The following is a 14,563-nucleotide window of genomic DNA, read 5'->3' as shown; positions in this document are numbered from 1 at the left end:
TGCCTTGATTTAATCGTGAAAACTTTTTTTGACGACTCGACTATGAAATGACATGAAAATGAGAGAACCCAGAGCGGTCGATTAACCCGCCACGAGATGGCGTTCTATCCGGCACAATTTTTGACGGAAGCACAATGCCGCAGAGAATTAGGTGCTCGGAATTCCGCGCTGTATCTTCCCTTTGATGAGCCATTTTCCGAGGAATTAGTGGAAATCCCGAAGAAAAGGTTAATCCTTTACGGACTCCACCGCCCTCGAGCTTACAGCAGAAACTGCTCTGTTCCCCAAAGGTCTGTCAGTGAAGGCTGTGCACGCGATTGAGAGGAAATCAAATTTGACGGGCAGGGAAAAGACGGGGGAAAAGACCGAGAGAAGAAGGAGGGGGCAATGTTACATACGTTTCAACGTTGTGCCCCATTAAAGGAAACCAAACCCCAAAGAGGTATGTGAATTGAGTGATAGCAGCAATATTATTTAAGAACACATCAGAGAAAGTTTGAGGAAAATCGGACAGTCGATGCAAAAGATATTAATTTTTAAAGTTTTGGTGTTGTAATGACTGGATAAGGAGACTACTAGACTTCCTGACATCATGTGCGGACAACAATAGCTTATAACAAAAATATAAAGAGAAATCCACGAAAATTAATTTGTTAATGAAATTTAATCATTCCATCAACTTGATACTGACAGTTATTATGTTAAGGGTAGTAATTATTCCCCTTGCTTTCTAAAAACGGTTAGTCAAGTGCTCTTTCATTACTCTAGGCAGTCCTAGGGAAGTGAAAGCATGTTGAATTTTCTTTACATTGTTGTCCACACATGATGTCACGAACTCAAGTCGTCTCCTTATCCAGTGGTTCCAACCAACAAAACTTCTATATTTCATAATCTTGCATCAATTGTCCGATTTTCCTCGAACTTTCGCTGATATATTCTACTATAATGCTGCTGCTGCTTTCACTCAATCCATATTTCTCTCTGGGTTTTGGTTTCCTTTAAAGTCGACGATCTCACAAGAGGCCTTAGACGGAGGCTAGCTGTACATGTATTGGAAACACTTTGCAAGGTTTGGCACCCTCGTGTCCGCTGCACGACGTGCCCCGCCTTACCTTGCCTAGACTATTCAGCGCGATATTAGAATGGGCAACGAGTGCGTCAAACGGTTGATATAGTACGTATCAACAATATCTTAGCGGAGATTGATTATGTAATTACACTTTACACACATCCGTGTAAAATGAGCATATCATGCTTGTAGGAAACCACGAACGTTTGGTTTGCGTCTGCGTGCGGGAAGGTTTGCTGTTTCAATCAACAACTACGTTAATTTTTTGATGATTTTGTTCTTCCCATTTTATGCAAAGCGTTGCCAATCTGCAATGCATAACAACTCGGGTTATCATTTGATTTGAAAGTATGTTATGAGTACAACAAAAATAAGAAATAAAAAAAGATGATTAAATCGTTCTCGAAGCAGTCGGGCATTCAGATTCAAGTTGATTTATTTCATTTCCAACAAACAAATAATTAGGAACACAATGAAATGTTCGTATATACAGATGTCAGGAAATCAGTACAACAAATCCATGAACATGATGACGTGTAATAAATACGCAGGAAAATTATCAACAAAGATACAAATATATGTTGTATCATTATGGTAAAGACAGAAAAAAAAATTGCTGGGAATGGAGGGGACCTCTAAAAAGCAGAGTTTGTAGTGTGCAGTCCCCTTCTGAGGGGAAAAAAGAAAAAGGGCAAATTACATTACCATAGCAGATATAAAAAAAGCAGACAAACTAATCTTCGACTAAAGCCCGAATGCCCAAATCAAACTTAACGAATATTTCAATACGTACCTTAAAGGGATTGTACAGTTATGGTTGAGACCTAATTTCAGGTTTCTAACATTTTTAGGTGATATAATGAGAAACCTCTTATAAAATGTGAAATAGCATGTAATTTTATGAGGAATTCAACGTTTATTTGATGAAAATTGGTTTTGAAATGGCTGAGATATCAAAAAAGAATTATGATTCTAATAAAGTGTGGGACCCACACTTTATTAGGATCGCTTTGTTTTACTTTGTTTTTTGATGTTTCAGTCATTCCAAACCCGATTTTCATCAAATAAACTTTTAATTCCTCTTAAAATGGTATGTTCTGTACTATATCATAAGTGTTTTCTTGGTATCTCGCAAAAAGTTAAAAACCTAATTCTCATCTCCACCAAAACTGTACTATCCCTTTAACAACAAACTTTATGTTGATAGTGATAATGATGATGATAATGAATATGCAAATGTTAATGCTAATCATAATAGCAATGCTTATAATGATAATAATGATAATGATAATAATAATAATAATAATAATGCTAATTATTATCATAATTACATTATACAACGTCAGAATGTTGACCATTAACATTTCATTTTCTATTAACCTTCGCTGTCAACCAAAATGATACGGACTTCCGTATTGCCTTTATCAAAATTCTCCTTCTTCCTTGAGATCGAACTTAAAAAATCCCATCAACAAGAACACGGCCACTCTTTCTAGAATCTAAATGATCATATTATTTTCCAGGAGATAAGGTCACGCTTATCAACTTATTATCTTTCGTAGTATTTGATCAGATAAGATTATTCTGCCACCCCTGTGAGAGGAAAAAAAAAACAGAACCAAACCCGGTAGACACACATGTCATCAGTTTTAAGGAGGGTTCTTCGGTGATCATGGTAATAGCCAACATTTGCCAAAAGCGAAGTGTGTGAATATCTTTAATTAAAGGACTACATTTCCTCCTTGGATTACTACGATCAGGGCCTCCCTGCTACGATCGAGATCTCTACTGGCAGCTCATGATAGTTCTACTTTAAAATACCATATCTGATCGCTCTGAATTGCTCCGAATGAGGTTGGCAAGAGGGATAAGGGGAGTTAAAAATAGCCTGAAGTCTGAAGAAGTTGCCAGGATATACCCCACATCTGCTCGGCAGCATCTTGCTAACAGATTTCAACAATGCGACTTTTAAATATATATATTTATCATGCGTACAAGTGTATAAAAGATATCCTCTGCATTCTCAAAGTTATGAAAGTTATACGATTAAACAGTGAAGTGTAGATTTGACCCAATATAATCATAGTGGCGTAAGAAAGATATACTACAAGTTATTTTTTAACATTAAGAATAATTTCATATCAGTTTTTATCTGAAGCCTGTGCAGTTTTAAGTCCATGTTAAATCTATCACGATGAATTACTTATTCAGAATCATACTCGTTTAGATTGAGTCTGTCAAATCACTTGGAAAACCTACAGGCACATTACTATAAATATCGCTGACCTGTGCTATGTATTTTGGGTGAAGTTATTTGTTAAGTCCCTTCTCGTCTATACTAAAGAATACTAGTAGGTATTCCAGACCAGGGAGTAGAACTTTTTCTAACCACCCCTTTTTCCCGCATATCGAAATGTCCGGAAAATTTGCGCACAGATATAGATAACGTGTAATATCCATGATAATGTGTGTCATTCATTCATTTATTCATTCACTCATTCATTCATTCATTCATCCCTTTATTCATTCATTCATCCATTCAATTATTCATTCATTTGTTCATTCATTCATTCGTTCAGTCAGTCAGTTAGTCAATGAGTCAGTTAATCAATCAGCCAGTCTGTCCGTCTTTTTGTCAGTTATTCAATCAGTCTGTCAGTCAGTTAGTCAATCAGTCAATCAGTCAGTCAGATAGTCAATCAGTCAGTCAGTCAGTCAATCAATCAGTCAGTCAGTCAGTTAGTCAATCAGTCAATCAGTCAGTCAGATAGTCAATCAGTCAGCCAGTCAGTCAGTCTGTCAGTTAGTCAATAGTCAATCAGTCTGTCAGTCAGTTAGTCAATCAGTCAATCAGTCAGTCAGATAGTCAATCAGTCAGCCAGTCAGTCAGTCAGTCTGTCTGTCAGTTAGTCAATAGTCAATCAGTCTGTCAGTCAGATAGTCAATGAATCAGTTACTCAATCAGTCAGTCAGTCAGTCTGTCTGTCAGTTAGTCAATCAGTCAGCAAGTCAGTTAGTCTGTCATTTATACATCAAATAAATCAATTTTAGATCATCTATGTCTAGAAAACGAGAGTAAGCACTCATGGAGCAAAATGTGACCAAGAGGATGTTTAGAGAAGTAATAATAATCTATCAATAAATGCATAAGGGTTGATAAGCGCACACGTTCAATTCGGTCCACTCTTTTTGCCTCTCTTCAATTTTACTGTTGTATGAAAATACGTAAAGCTCGAAATTCTTTTACTCATGGTATGGAATTTTACTCTAATGATGACATCTAGGCACTTCAGTCAAACCATCCGGCGATTTGCCCCCGAGTGAAGATGTATGATTCACTGCAAAAATTCAATAAGAAGAACCTGTTTCTGTTGCGAGTCATACTTCTGGGAGTTCCTTAAATAATATCTGATATTTTGTCTGAAAGTTCACCCTCTCTCTCTCTCTCTTTCTTTTCTATCTCTCTCATTTTCTTTCTTGCTCTCTTTTCTCTCTCTCTCCAATGCTCTCTTCATTCAATTGATCACTGCCCCGCATGGTGGGTTCGAACATTCTCTCTCGGTGAGACAGGCAATAGATTTCCGTGTTTCTATTTCGGGCTTATTAACGATGGGGCCCTTGCATGCCATTAATTGCCTTTTATCCCTGTGAAGTGAATACAGAGGTCGTTTCATTCTTACCTATCCAACATTCGACAGGTAAAAAAAAAAAAAAAAAAAAAAAAAAAAAACATTTTGATTTGCAGTGTACCAGGTTAAAGAGACTTCTTAACTTTTTGATTGGCTAATTTTTTTTCGAAATTTTGCCGTCTAAACTGTAAAAGTGGTGCAAACAGGCGCTTGAATTATGCATTTATCGATATAATGTAAACAATTCTCACCATCGAATTTGATTTAATTCAATTTGATGTGATTTAATCTTGATAAATTTCTAATGCTACATTTCTAATAACCGTTTGAATACTCATGCGTACAAAAATTGTAATCCAGGAAATTCATTGTGAACTGAAATTCAACAAATGTCAGGTCTTTTATAATATGAATCTAAATGCAATAAATGTCTTCTATGACCATGTTTGTAAGTTGGTTCCCGAAATAGTTTGTTCATTGTGATTCTACAGTATACGGAAGAAAATGAGTTTGACGAATTCGATAACTTACAGGTTTTATTTTTTTTCCTTACTAGCTTTTACATTTCTTTTCAATCTCATTATTTGTTAAAGCCTCATTGTTTTAAAGCCTCACTTTAATGCAATAAAGACATTTTGTTTGAAGAGCAGCTCAGCTTATTCAAACTGAAAACAAAGGATCAGGAAAGACATAAGACGTAATAAGGTCTTTTAAGCCAGTCTGCTTGTTGTGTCTTTTGTGTGTGATTCTGACAGATAGATTCAAACTCTAATCGTCAAGAAGCATTGCAGACGCTACCGATACCAACAATTTTCCGTACATACATGTATAGTGTATCATACCGGCATATGAAATGGTATATGCACTCTACCCAGGATTTAATGGTCGGCTTATATCTGGCTCCTTGATTTGCCATTACAGATGTCAATGGTTAGAGTACGCACTTTTAAAGATACAATAAATCTTGTCTGCGTGCTTGTTGTATGATTATGAATATTCCTTATGGCTTATACACACGCTTGGTTGAAAAAAAAATGTGATAAACACAGACAGACAGACAGACAGATACGTACACACAGAGACATTTTGGAGAAATGTTCTTCTCTGGCGAGGCAAATTCTCTCCTTCCCGTTTTAATGAGTAAGCCGGTAACATTTAGGAAACATGGCTGTAATCCTTATCGAAAGAAAGAGATTAAACTTTGCTCAGTCGTTCATGCTAATCCTATCAGGCGCGCGCGATGTATCATAATGATTGATTCTACTCCAGTTTAGCCCTCTATTTTCAGGACGGGAACGGCTTTAAATTCTAATCCTTTCGTCTACATTATCAAGACGTGGATGCGCCCTGCATGTTTTATAGGAGGTACCATGGGTTCAATAATTCGGTTAAAATCTCGGTATATTACAACATTGCAACATATCGATATGTGGAGCTCTTATAACTCTTTCTGTTCTATTCGATAGCTACAGTATTTGGTGTATTATAGTCTTGACTATGAACAGGTTCAAACTGGTTCAAATACAACCTGCACAGGACCATCATTAATACGTATTCATAGACTCAGTCGCCTCACTATGATATCGCAAATATAAACCTAAGGGGTCATATTGCCAAACTTTGTTTTGCATTATATTTCCCATATTCTGAGGAAACTTTAAATATCAAAATGTTGGGTTATCAATGAATTATAAAGGCATGGACACGACTTTATTACGATAGTACCAATATCATTTCTTCCCCCATTTCGCTACAAGATCGTTCCGGAAATGACGTCACTAAAGGTCACTTAAAGAGGCACATGAGGCCTGAGACCCAACTTTTCTCTTTCTTTTATCATCACTTTCCGATCCTCCATACCAAGGGCAACATGGAAACAGTAAGGAATGTTAGGTGCCGATCGGGTGCAGGTTGACCCCACCTTAATAGCCCATGGCATACAAACGGTGAAAATCTGAACAGAAAGAACCTTTTGTCATCCATTTCTTCAGTGTGACTTCCGTTTATTTCTCGAGAACGGAAATTGAAGACAAGAAGTTAATGACTCAGCTGAGTTGAGCTAAAGTTGATGAGATGAGCAAAGACGTTTGATATTTGACAACCCAAGCGTTCCTGATGTGGTCAGGATATTTCAGGAAATAATATGGTAGAGCGACTAATTTTGGAGGGATAAAGGAAAGAAGATGAAAGATGATTGATATGACGTCATGGGATCACGTGGTGGCTTGACGGGGCGTTGCGTTTGAGTGAGGAAAACCACATAGCCACGATACTCATCTGCGACGGGCAACTGACGGTAGTTGTACTTTGTCAGATGCTGGGATATACGCGGCCTGCCGCCTAACATCACCAGTAATTAAAAGCTTTTTGCATAGATTTTGCGTATTAAGTCTCGGCTGCGGGTTGTAATGTTCATAAACTTCTGCTCTTTAGTATAGACAAATTTGACAAATCTTTGCCCAATCTTCCCATGACACAATTAATGTACTCCCTGCAATGACGTGTCAATAAAAAATTAACACATTATTGCAAAGACGAATCTCAAGCCGCTGAAAACCCATTGACTCACCCAGACATTGACGAAGGAAATCATTCGAGTTATTGTAACCCGTCATCCTTTTGCTAGGATGTGTCTAAAGCTCATAAGTTGAGAAATCTTCAATATGAGGTTATTTGGTCGGAATCAAGATATTTTATACTTTTGACAAAATCGGAAGTTTGATACTTGAATTGCCTCATGTCCAAATTTCATAAAAGTTATAAACTTTCAGCATTTTTTTTTTTGTTTGGTTAACATGAAAAATTTCCTCTGGGCTTTGAAATCCATAATTGAATGTCTCTCTACAATAGAAACTTCCAGACTTCAAAGCCGATATTTCAAAAACAACTATTACGTCATTCTCCTACTACTTTTTCGAGATAGTTTCTTTGAAAAAAAAAACACCCCAAAACAAAAGGTGTGTGTCATTAAAAGTCCGGAGATTTTGCGTGCAACCACTGCCACATTTCGAATTTGATGTTATACAACATATTCAGACTGCACTAACCTAACAAATTTTCAATTTTCTTTCCCTTTCCCATGTATTTCAAAACTCGAAGCTTGCTTGCTATATATGCTGGTCTCTTTCAAAGGGAAAATGGAAAGTGTTTTATACCAACCTTTAGTTCTTGCAATCTTCCAATGCTTGAAATGATTTAAAAACTTTGTCTGCATTTCTTTCCGCATTTTGCATCCCATTTGAGAGGCAAGAGAATTCTATCCATCTTATTAAATGATTGTCTTGACTATGTTCTGTATGATACGAATTTTAGATATAGAAGGATAGAAACAGAGTTATATGAACATATATATATAATATATATCTTCATATTACTCTCTGTTTCTATCCTTGTATATCTAAAATGTATATACACTACGAGCCTGTCGCAAGTAGATGTATATACCACCATGCTCAGGGAATAAGTTTGTAACACAGATATATCTTTTGCCTTTGTTGTGAGATCAGTCAATAATCATGTTGATTCAACATATCAGATTTGATACTGAAGTTGACTGCATCAGGCCTGTACGCAAACAAAATCAACAATCTTCACATGATGCTATAACTATTTGTAAAAGGAGGCCTGGTAGGACAATACGAGACTTCCCTATGATCAAAGCGAGCCGCTCAGTCAACTATTTTGGTCTTATGCACCTCTCATGATTGTAGCAGTTTGAATATTATCTACGCAAATGACAAAGTGATATGAATGATTACAACATGTTTGTTTTTTCTCAAACAATGTACAGCACAATGAAGGATGATTAATTTGGTTGTTGTGCCTTGAGAAAGCGGAAATTAAAATTTCTAGTGTAAATATCAAGAAAAGGATGACCAAGCATGTACGTAAATGTTAAGCTCGAAAAAGGCAGGATATATAATGTAATTATATACACACACATACACACCCACACACACACACACACACACACACACACACATATATGTATATATATATACATATATATATATATATATATATATATGCACAAACACACACACACTGGTACAATACTGTTCTGAGTAAGGCCCACATCCATATTCCACTTTTCTAAAACTGATTTCATGAAAATATAACCCTTTCAAAATTAGGAGCCATTCAAGAAAATCATACGAAAAGATAACCATTACAACCAGTTGTATTATTTGGTGACATAGAAGACTACAAAGCTTAATCCGATTGCACGTCGACACAGAAAAATATTAAAAAGATAGAAATATATCTTATTTCATCTTTTCGAGAAAAACAAGCCGGTTTTGTACCTAAGCCATCAAATCCCTGATTGTAATATCTTAAATTCTAAATACATAACACACACATCAAACCCCCGGCACCGACTCAGCAAATGCATATTTTGCAAAGTTAAAACAGATACACACAATATTATAGGCAGATTGTTACAACGGTACAACACGTTTATTAGTCATCAAAATTGGCATAGTATTCCAAAAATAAAAGAATATTTATAGTAACACAATTGAATAGCTATTTGTATTCTATACACATAACAAAATCATATTAAAGGCCTTCCTGTTAACATATTTCCTTCATGAGAAAATCTTTAAAACATTTCCTTCTCCAATATTGAAAAGAAAAACAAAATCAACTTGATAGTCCCAATTTCCTGTAGAATCTTTGCGACTCGATCTCAAGAGGATGGTCTGTGCACAGTGTGCATAGGCTAATGAAGAGAGTTAATGGAATCATGTCAGCGACAGTCTTTGATCAGAATGTAAAATATTCTTTTCCACTGCAGCAGAGATGACGAATACAAAACATGAGAAAAAATCATCTTAAAATCTCTGATTGTTCCTGATATAAGCACTGACATAAAACCAGTTAGGCGCCAAAGCTTATGGGAGCACTGGGTAACCGTAGCCGTAGTTTCGTCTCCTGTTGTCCATGTAGTTGCCACGCTTTTTGTAGGCCTGGGGGGCTCCAACATTACGGTTGCGACCTCGTTTTGAGTTATCAATCTTCCTCTCGTGTAGTGCACCGAAGCCAAGGTAATCCGATAGGCGAATTGGCCGTGGCTCTTGCTGGAAGAGAACCTGTGGCGCCATGGTCTGGGGACCACTGGTGCCGGTGATAGGTGGCATGGCGGTGCTGTTGAAGTCAGTGGTGTTCGTTGTTGGTGCTTCGGTGGCCTCCAGGAGGGAGTATTCGCAGATGAACGGCAGAGGCTCGTCGGCCATTTCCGAGATCCAGAAGGGGCTGACTTCGAGACCGTAACCAAACAACCTGGTGACCTGGGGTGTGAAGACCTCACTCACGAACATCATGGCTGCACCACCTTGCCTGATCAGCGGTTCTCCGTAGTACGGCTCCCAAGCGGTGTACAGTACTGGGTCACCGTTCACCCACTCGTACTGCATGGTGGTTGCGTTGAAGAAGAGACCGATCCATATCTCAAGAGGGTCTATACTTGGGACCCAATTAAAGACGAATTCATGCTCCGGCTGGTCGTTGATGACGAGAAGATGCGCGTCTGGGTGGAGGGTCTGACAGTGACGATTAGCCAAGTGGAAGCTCATTCCTTCAAGACGAGTGCGGAAGCGAGTTGCGGGATCGTAGTACTCGCCTTGGGTTAGTCTATTAATGGGATCGAGAAGACAAGAATACAAACGAGTAAACAGTAAGATGAATTAAGCTACCAGCTCATCATTTCTAAAGCTTTTTTTATATACATACAATCATACATGTCAAGGCCCATATTCGTATAAATCAAATGTTTGGAATGTCGGCGTGTTATATCTTGTATAAAATTGTGACACTACCTAACTTTACCGTTTAGATCACAACAGATCTTGACATATCTAATGTAACTTGACATACAATTATCTGCATGTCTCATTGTGCTTTCCAAGTTGATTCTTCCATGTTGGACATTAGATATATGCCACACTAGTCGACAAACATTTGATTGCATTGTATTAGACTTATTAAGGATACTTGATTTTTCGAGGCATTACAGAGCTCATAATAATCTCTATATGACAAAACGAGGAGTATGCATAAAAATTATATATAGATCGTGAATAGTAACGCAACGTCGGTCAGCCAAATCGCAGATTGTTAAATAGTTCATCAATTTGCACAAAGATTATTCCACATTCATGATATAAGAATGACTCGATATTGCGGACCTATATCAAAAGAAAGTGAAATTACTGCGCATAGAAATTCAATATCCATTTTGGCTGAAATAAATGTTTTGTCTTTTTGAATGACAAAACGAAACTCTCGCAGTGTACGTCCCTGCAATCCAATTACATGCTGACTTATCATGTTGTGTCTTTTCGTCTGTACATAGGTGTAACCAAATTATTGAATACTTCAAAAATGCATCATATATTTACCATATGAAAATAGTTGTCCGGAAACAATTGCAAAAAAAAAAGGCGTGATGTGATGCTGATGTTAGTAAAGTAAATAGCGACGGAGATAATGAAGATAAAAACATCTATAAGTGTCTATTTTGTTCAGCTCATGTTTACACGTTACGGGAAGATGATCAGCACTGAAAAATGAGGATAAAGATGATCTGGACCTTTTTTTTTTTTTTTTTTAGGTGGGGCTTAACATGGTGCAGAAAAAAATTAAGAAAATACATATGTCTGCTCATGAAGTATTTCGTGATTTTGTTATGTACGGAACGAAAGGAATCACTAGAGGTCAACATTCATTTGGATCGCAGGGACTATCAAAAATAAAATTGCAGGAGTGCAACATACTTCAAGTACGTAGTTTCTTAGGATATAGTCTGTGTTTCAAAGGAGAACATTTTGTCAAAAACGATTACGTGCAAATATCCATAAAGTAGCGCAGTTTCCAAGACATACGTTTCAAGCGCTAATACGGAGCACACAATCAAAGTTTGGCCACACATGGGAAAGAGAATGCAGAGTTACCGCGTTGCTGAAATTCGGGGGAGGAAAATTGATAGAACTCAGGACATACTTCCTCTTACATACAGCAAATATAACTAATGATAACTGCACAGCAACATACTCGAAATGTTAACATTTGCGTCTTTCGTTTAATTGGAACGGAGAACGAAATCTTAAACGTCTTCTTTATTTCTTTCAGGAGGAGTTCTACAAAAGGGGAAAAGAATCTGATCCATCTCTACCATCTTATTTTTTTAAAAATTCTAACAATCATATCAACACACTATGTAGACAATGAGTAAATACAATTAACTTTTTTTAAACAAATAGAGCAAGTAAGGGTGATGGCCAGTAGATCCACAATTACATATTATATGTCTTTTTGCTTTTGATTATGAAAAGGGACTAAACAAGATAGAAATCGTTATAGATCTGCCCGAAGCGGATTTATCTCGTAGAATCCCGATTATCATATTACTTTATATTATTCTTTTTTCAACGACACAAATCAAAAACAGAAACAGCTAAATAGTAAAATTCTATATGAGGTTGGACAGCACTGCATGGTATTTGGGTTTTCTTTGTGACGAGGTCTCGACGTTAATGCATATAGGGACTCCAAACATGATTATGTCCTAATTATGTCTAATTTGAGTCAGTGCACAAGCCCTCCCGTGTGTCTGGTCGGCGGACCACAAATGATAGAACAACGTGTTTTCAGTGCCGTTTTCTGAACGATCTGCACTTCACTAAATTCGGGCGTAAGTGTAATCTTCAGAAATTAATTGAACTGAAATACGCAGAAGCATGCAAAATGTACTTTTTTTTCTTTATTCAGGAGTGCCCAAATTGCCTTAAGAGTGGGTAACTAAAGTTAGAAGATAAATTCTGAACCATCAACAAGCGTTCACTCTTACATTTTCTTTCTCTCTTCCGCTGGATGGCTGTTTTCCGCCGCTTTTCGCTTTTTCGCGAATTGCATGAAGAAAGAAAGAAAGGTTCTCATTTACCTCTGTCAAAGCAGTTACGCCTACTTGTATTATTGATCAGATTTGTATTTAACATACAGCACAAAATATTTATGAAGAATCCCGACAGGAACAAATTCTTTCTTCTAAAACTCAGTAGACGAGACCTCAAGTTCACATGCTCATTTATGGTGAAATAATACTTACCTGTAGCAGCTGCCATTGAAATATGTGAAGTAATCTTGGCACGACGTTTCCCCTGCGTGCATATGGGCACTGGCAAGAGAGCAGAGGGCTAGGAGCCCGGCAAGAAGAAGGCACTTCATCGTTCCACAAGTCAGCGAAACTTTTACAGCTTTAAGCTATCCAAATTACTTAAGATCCAACGCAGAAGGCAAACAAAATTATCTCTGTTCTAGTGCTACTCACGGATGCAGACTGTCTACAGAGAAAGTTAGAACGAGCCTTTTTATACGCCGCAACTCGGGAAACCCCCACTTTCCTCTAGGCTTTCAAACCAGGCGCTATGTCCTCACCAGACAACTGTTTATGGCTGAAAGTTAAGTCTTCTGAAGTGCAATTGAAGCGAAACGTCTCAGACAGGGTGTGCGGGATCTTTACGCGCGTCAGCAAGGCTCACGTCTTGGTGACTCATTGTGGTCCTTCCTTTCTTGGTTACTCTCCAACTTAAGCATGCTCGTTTCAAACACGTGACCATTAACTCGGTTTGATGACTTCCGATGGCCATAATCGAATAATAGGCCGTCTAACAAGTCAAATTGTGCATCACAGATGACACAGAAAAATGAGAGGCAATTATCAACCTATGAAGTCCTTATCCCATTTTATCCAAGTTTATCAAAAACATAGTAAATCAAAAGTCTAAGGAAAAAGGTACAATCTGTATATCAAAACTTAATATGGAGTTTTCCAAAAGTGTTTAAAAAACACACAAAAATAAACAAACAAACAAAAGCTGATTTCCGTGCGATTTTTATTTCATCTTCTAATACTCTACCTAATAAAAAAAAAATGATTTAATTGTTCCGTCAAATCGTTAAATTGCTTTTTTCCTTTCTTTTCACTTTATTTGATATCTAACAACGCTCTTGCATATAAGGTATGATGATAACATAACATTGTAGATATTAATGAAACCAATGACTTAGGCACAGGAATTAATGAGGGTATTTATACAAAAAAAAAAATTGACCTAATGATAAAAAACTAGTAAACACCCTTTTTCTATAGATTCTTTCTTCCTTTCGTGATTTGGGGGTTGCTTAGGATACAAAGCCACAGGATAGGTTATGATTGAGAAGGATGAGCATAAAGTCAACACGGTGTACCACGAATCGGATCTTCATCACAACACTTATTTTATGTGTAATCCTGGGCCCCGTTTCATAAAACTTGTTATCAGTGACAAGATGTCATAGTCGTGACAAGCTACTGAAATCCTTGCATCTGACTGGCTGAGAGCAAATTTGTCATAGATATGTGGCAGTTGTCACTGATAACAGGTTTTGTGATCACTGATAACAGGTTTTGTGAAACGGGGCCCTGGGTGTAGAGTAAACTCTACACTCCGATGAAAAAAAAAAACCAACCACATAAACTCATGTGTGGAAATGCTAAACAAGTTGGTATCAATCGAAATGATATGACATCATAGATATCTTATTTGTAAACGTGGCGTAACATGTAGCAGGTGAAGCTATATACTGACCAGCCACCAGTGAGCAATCTTCCGACAAACTGAATCGGACTTTCCTGAAAATCTGGCCACACTTGAAAGGGACCGAAGGAGTCATTGTTTAGGACCTCTTAATTCAAACAGCCAAACGATAAGACAAGGTCCGTGGTGGTAGGTTAGCAATTGTTTGCAATAATATATTATTCTTAATTGGACACTTCCTCATTAAACGCATGCCCTTCCTATAACGATCCCCGTTTAAGCGTTGA

At 37.3% G+C, this 14,563-nt stretch overlaps 1 protein-coding gene across 1 annotated transcript; it reads right to left on the bottom strand.

The window, feature by feature from the left end:
* Positions 1 to 9,593: 9,593 nt before the first annotated feature.
* LOC139740241 (30 kDa spicule matrix protein-like) lies at positions 9,594 to 13,036 on the bottom strand. Its single transcript, XM_071650823.1, has 2 exons — positions 12,806 to 13,036; positions 9,594 to 10,332 (listed from the first exon to the last, which is right to left on the bottom strand). Exons 1-2 carry the CDS (start codon positions 12,922 to 12,924, stop codon positions 9,594 to 9,596), a joined length of 858 nt encoding a protein of 285 aa, XP_071506924.1. The 5' UTR covers positions 12,925 to 13,036.
* Positions 13,037 to 14,563: the final 1,527 nt, after the last annotated feature.

The sequence above is a fragment of the Diadema antillarum genome, unplaced genomic scaffold, assembly GCF_040938485.1.
Source record: "Diadema antillarum isolate AM-2024a unplaced genomic scaffold, OU_Dant_1.0 seq00000845_RagTag, whole genome shotgun sequence".
In the NCBI taxonomy this organism is placed as follows: Eukaryota; Metazoa; Echinodermata; class Echinoidea; order Diadematoida; family Diadematidae; genus Diadema; species Diadema antillarum.
This window is presented reverse-complemented; position numbering and strand designations above follow the sequence as displayed.

Bases quoted from the DNA above. Each gene is read 5' to 3' on its own strand.
- LOC139740241 (XM_071650823.1), bottom strand. From the start codon at position 12,924: ATGAAGTGCCTTCTTCTTGCCGGGCTCCTAGCCCTCTGCTCTCTTGCC. The intron at 10,333-12,805 runs GTAAGTATTATT...TCCCATTAATAG, and splicing joins TTCAATGGCAGCTGCTACAG to ACTAACCCAAGGCGAGTACT.